Source organism: Triticum aestivum, chromosome 1D, assembly GCF_018294505.1.
Source record: "Triticum aestivum cultivar Chinese Spring chromosome 1D, IWGSC CS RefSeq v2.1, whole genome shotgun sequence".
NCBI lineage: Eukaryota > Viridiplantae > Streptophyta > Magnoliopsida > Poales > Poaceae > Triticum > Triticum aestivum.
The window spans coordinates 465,570,193-465,580,360 of record NC_057796.1 but is presented as its reverse complement, the minus strand read 5'-3'; the positions used below and the strand labels follow the sequence as shown (position 1 = coordinate 465,580,360).

Here is a 10,168-nt window from a genome sequence, read left to right as displayed (position 1 = left end):
AAATAACTGATTTTTTTTCTAAAAGTAAGACAAAGAGTGTCTCATGATTAATTACTTCACAAATTTTAAACCAAAACAGAGACATACATCAAGATAAACAAAAAAAAACAAATTTGTGTAAATCTTCTTATTTCTTTTACTTTGGATTTACTTCCATCATATTTGGTCTTCTATTATTCTCACCATGTGGATTGAACTTTGATTTCAAGTCAATGCTGTAAAAAAAATGTGGAATCATGTATGATTATTTACACTAGTGTTTCTTAAGTTGGCATCATATAGACTGAGGACGGCAGTTATCCCAATCGTGGGCTTCGCTACCTCACTTGACATCTAGTCCGGAGACAGAAATGACCTTTTATGTTCGACCAGGATGTTTACAAATCAATCGTTACCAGCTTCGTGATTCGTGGAATTGTGTACACTCGCCAACCAGGCTACACATCAATTGGCTGACTATTACATTGGTGCAAATTTTGTATCATGTTCTACCTTCTAACTAAAATCTATGTTTAATTCATTCTACGATCTTGCTGAAGCTGCCTGACGAACAAGCCTGAGGGACTCAGTAAAGTCATCCAATAGTTGATGAGAGTCCGGGAATTGCTCGTCATCCACCGCAAGGACAAGCTTCATGATGTTCATGTAACTTTGAAAATGCACGGTAAGAGCCTACGCACAATCAAATAAAACAATTAGACTGCAAACATAAGGAATCCGCGCAATTGGTAACCTTGTTAGTAATGAATACCAAAAGGAAAGTGCTTACATGTGGATGCCCGTAGACACTTGTGGCAATATAGACGATCGGATGACCATAGAACTCCACCTTCTCGGTAGGTCCGGCCAGGCTTGAGAATGACATGGTGGTGTTAGTGAACATGCCATAGCAGAGAGCCGCGGCTGCCTGTCAAAAATTCCACATATGTTTAACACAATTATGTATGAATACTTTGAAAATTCGGTGACGTTTTCTTATTATGGATTTGGAGAACATTGATAAATTAAGCAAGCATTGTCATATCAAAACTAAGGAGAAACCAATACCTTAATGCCGAGGAGTTTCACCACTAGATTCCCACTCCAATATGTGAAGACGGCTTCCAAAGATCTCTTCTTCCTGTCCGCTGTCTTTTTCCCCTGCCGGATGTACTCGAGAGGATCGTCGTGCATCGCTATATGGAACGGGAGCACAATGTAACCAATATGGTTCCCCCATTTGACAGTGTTGTCCTTGCTGGGATCCATCATCTGTGCCAATGTCTGCTCAAAGAAGAAGTTCAGAACCACTCATGAACTGTCCTGGTAAGTGGTAACTCGCTTAAAGTGTAGATTAGCTTTTGAGGGAATAAATCTTCTCAAGGAAAATGTATAAGCAATTTCAGGCTTACATGTAGGCCGGGTGTTTTCCGAATGTTGACGAGCAACGCCGATCGCATGCGGATGTTCTTCTGCGGCTTTCTCTTATCGCTGCTGGTGTCGCCTGAACAAGACTCAGAACAGAGCAAGCAACCATCAGATCATCACCCTTTTTCTTTCCATTTTGCAGGGCAATTAGCACCTCTTTTCCGTAAGTAATGTATATGACATCCATGGTAGATAACTGATCAACTGAAGAACACCGCACCACTCACCGATCTTGCGGAAATAATAGCGCGAAAGCGCCGCAGAGGTCACGCCAACCAGCACATCATTCACAGTCTGCAGAAGCACACACCATTCAGATTCAGTCAAGTCACTGAGCTAACAGAGATCCAGTGACTGGTAATCAGCAGAGAGAGAAAGAAGGTACGAGGATCTTACACACTTCATGGCATTCTTGACGAGCTTGACGTCGTCGAGGCTGAGGGTGCAGTTGAGGAAGCGCTTGCGGCGGAACTCGACGCCGGGGGACCCCAGGAACGGCGTGGGCGCGTCGCGCAGGAACCACGACGTGGCCACGAAGAGCGCCACGTCCACCAGCGTGTTCCACGCGAGCGCCACGAGCGACCAGGCCCACGCGGCGAGCGCGAGGGCGCCGGCCGAGAGCGGCGGGGCGGCGCCGCCGGAACGGCGAGGGGGCGGGGGCGACGGCAGCGCGGGCAGCCTGGCCGGGTCGGCGGCGCTGCGGGTGCAGGCGGTGAGGAGCGAGATGAGCGAGACGCCGTCGCCGAGGGAGTGGTGCATGCGGATGGCGACGGCGCCGGCCGCCTCGGAGGTCGGGAAGTCGAGGACGTGGAACTCCCAGAGCGGGCGGGAGTTGTCCATGGGCCGCGTGGACAGGGAGGACACGTAGTCCTCCAGGGCCCGGTCCGGGTCCGCCGACGTGGCGGCAGGGTCCAGGTCCGGGAAGATGACGTGGTCGTCCAGGTTCACCGTGGTCCGCACCCACCGTGGCTTTGCGTTCTTCTTTACGTCGTCCGACACCTGCAACGCAACGTGTGTGTTGTGATTCTGTTTTTCACTGTGGTGAGCTGAGTGAACAAGTCATGACATAAGATTTGCAACAGATCAAGTCATTGAAACATCGTGCTTCCTCTGTTTCAAAATATTTAAAGTTCTAGCTTGGTATTAAGGGCCCGTTCAGAGATTCTCCGCTCCTTCGGGAGTGAGCGGAGTTTCAATTAAAAACCATGAAGCGCGCATGCAGGTGCTCCACAGATTCTTAGATTTCTGAGAGCAGGTGGATTACCGAACAGCTCCTAAGTTAAAATGAACATTCTAGGTTTATGTTAAGTTCAAAAATTAAGTTTGACCAAATTAACAAAAAAATAAACTTCTACAACACTAAATTGGTTTCATCAACCCGTAAAAAAAAAATGTTTCATCAGATTTATCATGAAATACATTTTCATACCCTTCGTCTCGCGAGGCACATGGACGTTAGGGTTCCTTGCCGCCTATCGATGGTCTGCCTCGTCTCCTGAGGCCTTTGGGGCCATGGAGACGTGGCAGACCCTGGCAAACAGCCGGGGTGGTAGAGGAGTGTCAGGTCTAGGATTATGAGAGGTACAAAGTTAGGGTTTGGTCTAGAGGGAGGTTACAAACCTAGGTACAAATTCTAACAAGGAGGGCTTAATCCTCTGGATCAAAGCTCAAAGTCATAATTAAATCTCTCCCTCCAGGGATTCTTTAGAGTGAGGGATCCGCTCAAAAATCTTTCAGTTGCGTTCCTTCCAAATGTTCCAAGCTGCCGTCATAAAAACTTCCATGAACATGCTACTGTCCTGCTTCATTTTTAGGCGTTTTTTAGTTTGGTCAGAGTTTGTGTCCTACTTAGAAAGACGTGGCTGCGGCGGGCTCCCTGAAGATGGAAAAAGATTCCCGTCTAGCCCCCGTCCCGGTGGTGTGACTGGCGTCGTTAGATGACGTGTGGAGGTGTGTCCCAACAGATCTCGCAGGATTCGGTAGGTATTTTTTGTTCGTCTATGTTCATCTATCTACATGTTAGATTATTCCAATCTACGCTTCTCTTCATGGTGACGATATCTGTTTTGGGCATTGGTCATGTTGGGTCTTAGTACGACAACTTCCCGACTGTCTACTACACCAAGGTTTGTCCGGCTCCGGAGAGAGAGTGGCAATAACGGTGGCGCCTCCAGTGCTTATAGTCGTCGTTAGATGATCTACGAACCCGGTTGTAATTTATGTTATTTATGATGTTCTTTATACTGCAGATCGAAAGTTTTTCCCGTAGAAAACATTTTCATACTGGATAGAAAATATGTTCTTTTGACAAACTTGAGAAAGTTTGACTTAGAACAAATCTAGAACTATGGAGTGTTTATTATTGGTGGCGGAGTTATATTGAATTCATCTGCGGCCAAAAAGAACTTTACAAGCAAAAGGGTGGCTAGAGTTTATGTGTCCCGTCGACAGCGTCACCGATCTGCTTCGTCAACTATGGCCTTAGGGCCACTGCGGCACAGTGCACCCGGCCCTTGTCGTCGGTGGGGAGGGGGGGCTTTGTTTTTATATGTTTCTTTGACTTTTTCTAGGGTTTATGTCCTGCTAAGGAAGACGAGATGGCGGCGGCACTCTGAAGATGTAATAAGTTTCTCCCCGTCTAGCCCCCATCTCGGTGGTGCATTACCATCGTCAGAGGGCGTGTGAAGGCATGTCTCCAGCGGATCTCGCAGGATTATGTCAATGGTTGTCTTTGGTGGATCCGGTGTTCGTTCGTCTACGTCAGTGTGTCTTCAGATCGGAGCCTTCCCATCTATGTTCCTCTTCATCAGCGGCGGTTGTTGTGTGGTGCGATGGACCATTGGAGTCTTAGCACGACGATTTTCGACTGTCTAACAATAAATTTTGCTCGGCTACGTTGAAGGAGGGTGACGACGACGGTGCACCTTCGGCTCGAGTCAGTGCTTATAGCCGCCGCAATGTGGTCTATGGATTTAGATGTGATTTTTATTATTCTGGTGTTCGTTGTACTGTCGAAAAAAATGGAGACAAGATAGAAATAGTTTAAAATCGACAATAACTTTGGAATAGAAACCAATTGCTTGTCTTTCAAAATCGACAATAGATTTGAAACACGCTTCAGCAAGAGAAGATTCTTCATCGTTTTTTAAACCGCGCATAGTTTCCCCTGTTTGACGAAATCTTTGGTGTGACTGAACCATCGCTGGTAAACGGTTCGTGGGGTGTCTTGTCCCCAATGGAAACAAAAAAGTTGCCTTTTCCAGACACCTCAGACAGATGATCCGCGCAACCAAGGAAGAGTAACAAAGAAGGCGTAGGCATGAATGAAATTTGATTTGGACGTGCAACAACTTTATGGTCCTGCGTAAGCACGTCTCGGTCACGTCGCAATGAATGAATTCGCTGAAATTTGCAGAGCCCGTCTGCCGGTGCGCACAGTATAGATTTCCCGGTCAAACGGCTGCTTAATTGCCATCCATGGTCTCCAATGGCTGCTCTGCTCTGCTTTGATGCATGCTGAAGTTCGTCGCAAACTGATTAGATTGGCATCTCCCCCTCAATGGGCGACCGTCGTTGGAGATCGAGAGTGCACAAGACATCGGCTACGTGCTGCAGAGTGCAGACGGGGAAGGGATAAACTGAGCGGGACTTTGGGCAATCACCACGACAGCAAATGGGATCTGTTTTGGTGATAGGATCGACATAATTAGAAGATACTACTACTCCTGATTTGAAGGCAGGCGGCCAGCTTCCAGTTTTCCTTTCCTGCACGTCGACGCCGGAACGGGATTGATTTTTTGGGGACAGCGATCGATCACCACTCACCCCGCAAAGTGGAATTTGTTGCCGTGATGTGCTTGGACCGTTGCCGGTGCTACCATAAATCCAAGGGCGAAGGGCACAAAAAGGATCTCCTCATGTCTACGCGGCCGGCTTTCGGTGGTTTCACCTCTCCTACGCACCGACGCCGCCAGAACGGCACGACATGCACCCTGATATTGGCATCCCGCGCACCGCGCAACCAAATGCATCTTGGGAGGGCGACACGGCGCCAATCAAGCGCGGCACCAAATCAATCATCGGCCACGAAAGGAGAAACAGCTGCTAGCACTGACCGACGGATGAAATAGTAAATTTTTTGGACAAGACGGCTCAATGGTAGGTGCATGATGCGTGATTCGTCTTTTTCCGCCCGCAAAGCTCGCATCAAGCATCAGATTCCTCTTGTCTACGATGCTAGGAGAAACCTGTCGACAGGTTGACAAGTTGAGGAGGAACGGCAAGGCTTGTTTGATGGCACTCCCTCTCTCATGGAGTCTACGCGTGTCGTGGTCTGCACGATCGGTCGACAGCTCCACCCAACCCACAGCTGGAGCCTGGAGCACGTGCGTGGATCATGGAAGGTCCACGGCATGTGCCGCCCAGCGATCTCGGGACAGAGGAAACCAACTCTTGCCACAATCTTTCTCCCTACTCTTTTCTTTTCTCTGTGCAAGTTGCGAGGAGGCTGGGAGGTTGCCGTCGGGTGGGGGTGGGGAACAGACAGAGAGGATGGTGGGGCAGAGCAGAGCAGGTGGCCGGCGTTCGTACCTGGACGCTGCAGAAGCGTGGGTGGCGGACGAGCGTGGCCTCCAGCCCGGCGCGGGCCGCCGCCACGTCCACCGGCGCGCCCAGCCCCAGCAGGGCCACGATGTAGCAGTTGAAGTGCGCCTCCCGGAACAGCCGCCCCGCAGGGCTCACCGGCGCCGACCCCGCCGCCCGCTCCACGTCCCTCTCCCCCTCATCCGCCCCCTTGCTCTTCCGCTCCATGCCCCTGCCGCCGCCGGCCGGCGCGGACGTGTTGACGGAGAGCGCGGCGCGCCTCCGCAGCGAGGAGGAGGAGGAGGTGGTGGAGGGGGAGGGGGAGCCGGCTGCTGGATCGGCCGTCGCGGGAGGGTCCATGTCGATCGACCGGTGCCGTGGCTGTATGCGTGCCGGTGGTGAGAGCGACGGCGGGGCTGCGAGTTGGCGACGACTTGGTTGGTTTGTCCATGGTCCCGGGCGGCTAGCGTCATGACTTTATCGTGTCCGCGCCGGGACCGGGTTGGGGTTGGTTGGCAACAACGGGCAGGTCCGTCGGTCGGGGGTTGGTTGGGCCGGCCGAGTGAGCGGTCCTGCTGGGCCTCTCGTGCGGGGCCGGGGAGCATTCATCGTCTGACACGAGAAAAATATTCGATGCCATTCCACCCGATCGCGGCAGTGTTCATTTTCCCCGTTTCCCTCGTTCTGTACCGCCGATGGGTGTCCGCGTGTGCAGGTTCGTTCGCTGGAAGGTTCGAATGCCGCCGTACGGCATGCATGGACCAAATGCTCCAGGTCACTATCAGAAAGCCACGATTTCAAATCCCCAACTAACTAAGGCCAACTACATCAGGAGTAAATAAAATTGTCTGTGAATGTTTGGACCAGCGTGTTTGCATATATCTCTACCAAATCTCTCTCTCTCTCTCTCTCTCTCTCACACACACACACACACCGCGTGGGGTTACCAAATCGCATATATCTCTACCCTAAAAGGGGAGTGTTAGTTCGATATGCACAGTTAATTTTCGCCCCCACATCCCACCATCACCCCACCACGTGGGCTTCCCCCCTCCCATTTTTTTGTCTCATTCATTCACCTCTCCACCCTTCCCATCAGTCTATTCGTTCAAATATATTTTAACGTAAATAAAGTGAAACAAATCAACATTTACCATTTTACCAAACACATTGCGCAACTCAATCTAATATTTGTTTTCTTTCCCTTACCCACGCATCCCCCGTACTTTCCTTCATCGTCATATGTTAATTGTGTTTTTTTTTAATTTCGTCCAACCCTCCTCCACCTCCACCCATTTTGTGTGGGAAGCCTCCCAGGTGCACAGCCGTCCGAGGTGCGTCCGCGCTGCGGGGAAGCCTTGCCACCGAACACATCCCCAGGAACCACACCATGGAGGAGCGGCTCCGCAAGGACGACGGGTCGACGGGATTCCAGGCGGCATGCAAGCTGCGTCCGTCGCTACACCGACTCAAGTAATTGCCTTTTGTTTCTTGGAACAATTGCATTCACGACCATGTCCTTGTGGATCCTAGCTCTTTGCTGCATTTGTAGCATCTGCACTGCACAGAGCTTGCAGAAAGTGTCTGCCTCCACTTTCCGGTCTAGGGAACCATGTCCAAATTATAATGGTTCACTTCCACTCACCAATACATGTGAACCGCGCAAGAACTTTTCGTGGTTGCCACAGCATGCGTACTGCAGCAAAATCTACCGGGTACCTCCATCATCCCCATCTGCACTACTACTACAGTCACACTACGAGGCTACCTTCTTATTTTAGTAACTGAATTGAGATCCAAATGCATGTCTGACAAATTTGCCACCGTAAACATCGAATCTTCACTTTGATTTTGACATCGGGAGTGTTTGCTTCAATACCATAACACAAATTTAGGTTCGCTTTTGCATTCTCGGTTCAAGAAAATGGCCCAAAGAATTGATCCTCACCTTTATTCTCTAACAAAATTTTCACAGAAGTTGTAGCTGCTGACAAATCAGATACATGAAGAAAGACGAATGGCCCTGCATGAGATAGTTATTTCCATTGTTGGTGAGACTGATTGCTTGTTAAGTGAAATGATGTGACATCAGAGAGCTAGATAAAATGACATAATGCTCTAGTAGCATCTATGTGTGCAACCGCCGATCTCTAAGCCCTCAACTCAACTGGATTCACAGGTAATTACTGAGAGTGTAAGCTTCTACATCTACGGTTCAGCGTTGCACTTCATTTTCACCGCTAATAGCCACTTAATCCATCAGAGTACATGGAGCCATACATCTCAATCACATCCAGAACGCCCTAACCTTAGGATTGTTATCAAATCTAGAGAAGAGGTATGTGCGATCGGGCCGGCGTGAGGTAATTGTGAGCTCACCGTTCTTACCATACTTGAGACGGAAAATGACCAAACGAGTCACACACTCCTTGTTGACCCTCTCACAACTCCTCTTGTTGAACCGCTCGCATGCCTCGACCTCCACAAGGCAATAGGTGTTGTCACCCATGTATACAAGACTAGCACCGACGTGCCAGCCATCATTAGGGTCGAACAGCCTCTCTGTGCAAAGCTTCCAATCCGGTCGCTCTGGGCTCCCCTCTGGAGACGTGACATCGCTCGAGCAGAGGTAACCATCAGTGTCGTGTACCATGTGGGACTTGTAGTTCCAATCAGCACGACGGTGTATCTTATGGAGACCGACCCATGCGTCGAGGTCGTCGTCATAGTGGCCTTGGCCAAAAAAGGGCAGGTCCCACTCGCCGTGGCGCCTCCACTTGCCGCTCCCCAGATAAGAGAAGGTTTCAGAGGTGCGTGAGAAGTCCTCTGGGTTCGTCTGGTCATATATGTCATCACGTAACGGGTCCCAGTGACCCACGGACACGAAGAGTGTGCGCCCTCCTCTGTCTGGGTGCACCGCGCTGGATTCAATGTCCTCAACACGAAAGGGAAGCATTGAGGGGATGCTGCCCCAAGTCCAGTGATTTCTGTACAGGTATATGATGGCGCATCGAGGCGGTGCATGCCGTTGCCAACAAAGTTGTGCCTACCACTCCATCGCTCGTACTCGGAGTTGGCCTCGAACACGTTCACCCCGTCTCCTGAAGCCACGGCCAGCATCCAAGGACCCCGAAGAGCAGGTGGCAGGCAAGGGATAACGGAGACCCCCGTCGTGTCGGTGTCATACATGAAGGTGACAGCGTCCTCTTTGGTATGTAGCGCGCCAGCGGCGATGATTTTGCTGCCGAGAGTGGCAAAGTTCCATGGACGATCAGTGACATGCCTCTTCTCTTGGCGGTGGACCGGAGCCGGCAAGGAGGCCATGTCGGCACCTTGATCAGAGCCGTAGTCGTCGTCCAGATCCAGCTTGTAGATGCTGAACCCCTTGTTCCAGTCGTCCAGCACCAGGTACAAGTGTCGTCTCTTGTGAGCAGCGGCCTGCACGGGGTTGTCATCCGGATGATCCATGTCGGTGGCCCAGTCGTCCACCCACGGCGACGACGACGAGAACGCGGCTGCGCAGCTGGGCGCGCGGCGACCCAGCTGAGACACGGAACGGCACCCGTGGCGACGGAGACGGCGTAGGAGAAACGACCGCAGCATCGTGGCTTGTTGTGCATGCGACGGGGCGGCTGATGGATACGAGGAGGATCGGGAGCTAGCTAGCTAGGGCTGTGCGTCTCGATGGATCTATATTCCCGGAGGGTATATGCATCTACCTCTTGACGTAGAGATCTTTTTTTTTTCTTTAGTTTTTTTTTTCTTTAGGTGAAACCTTTTACCGAACGCTGCATGAGTACGTTGCTTCTGGGCCTAAAAACCAGAACTGACCAGCACCAAACCGAGGGCTCGTGATGGGCCAATTGTTGCAGGATGCGAGTTTACTAGAAGACTTTGTGCTTAACCCATAAAAAAAACTTTGTGCCTCACTAAAAAAAAACTAGAAGAACGTTTTCAACAAAAACCAAACTAGAGTTCCTATTTTTATTTTGAAGAATGTTGGCTTCTCTCTCCAAAAAGGAAATAATGTGTGGTTTTTATTCCCTGTGCTATGTTTCATGTTTTTTGGCAAACCCTAAAATCGAAGGAGCGACATACAAAGAACAATGTTTTGATGCCATGTGACCTGATCAATGCTCGTTCATCATCCCCCGTTTCCCTTGTTTCTCAACTGCCGATG

The 10,168-nt window shown here is 50.3% G+C and overlaps 1 protein-coding gene across 1 annotated transcript; it reads right to left on the bottom strand.

The window, feature by feature from the left end:
* Window positions 1-341: 341 nt before the first annotated feature.
* On the bottom strand, window positions 342-6,452 carry LOC123183009 (wax ester synthase/diacylglycerol acyltransferase 11). Its single transcript, XM_044595729.1, has 7 exons — window positions 5,998-6,452; window positions 1,804-2,406; window positions 1,635-1,701; window positions 1,392-1,483; window positions 1,048-1,263; window positions 770-907; window positions 342-672 (listed from the first exon to the last, which is right to left on the bottom strand). Exons 1-7 carry the CDS (start codon window positions 6,346-6,348, stop codon window positions 523-525), a joined length of 1,617 nt encoding a protein of 538 aa, XP_044451664.1. The 5' UTR covers window positions 6,349-6,452; the 3' UTR covers window positions 342-522.
* Between the last annotated feature and the right edge of the window lie 3,716 nt (window positions 6,453-10,168).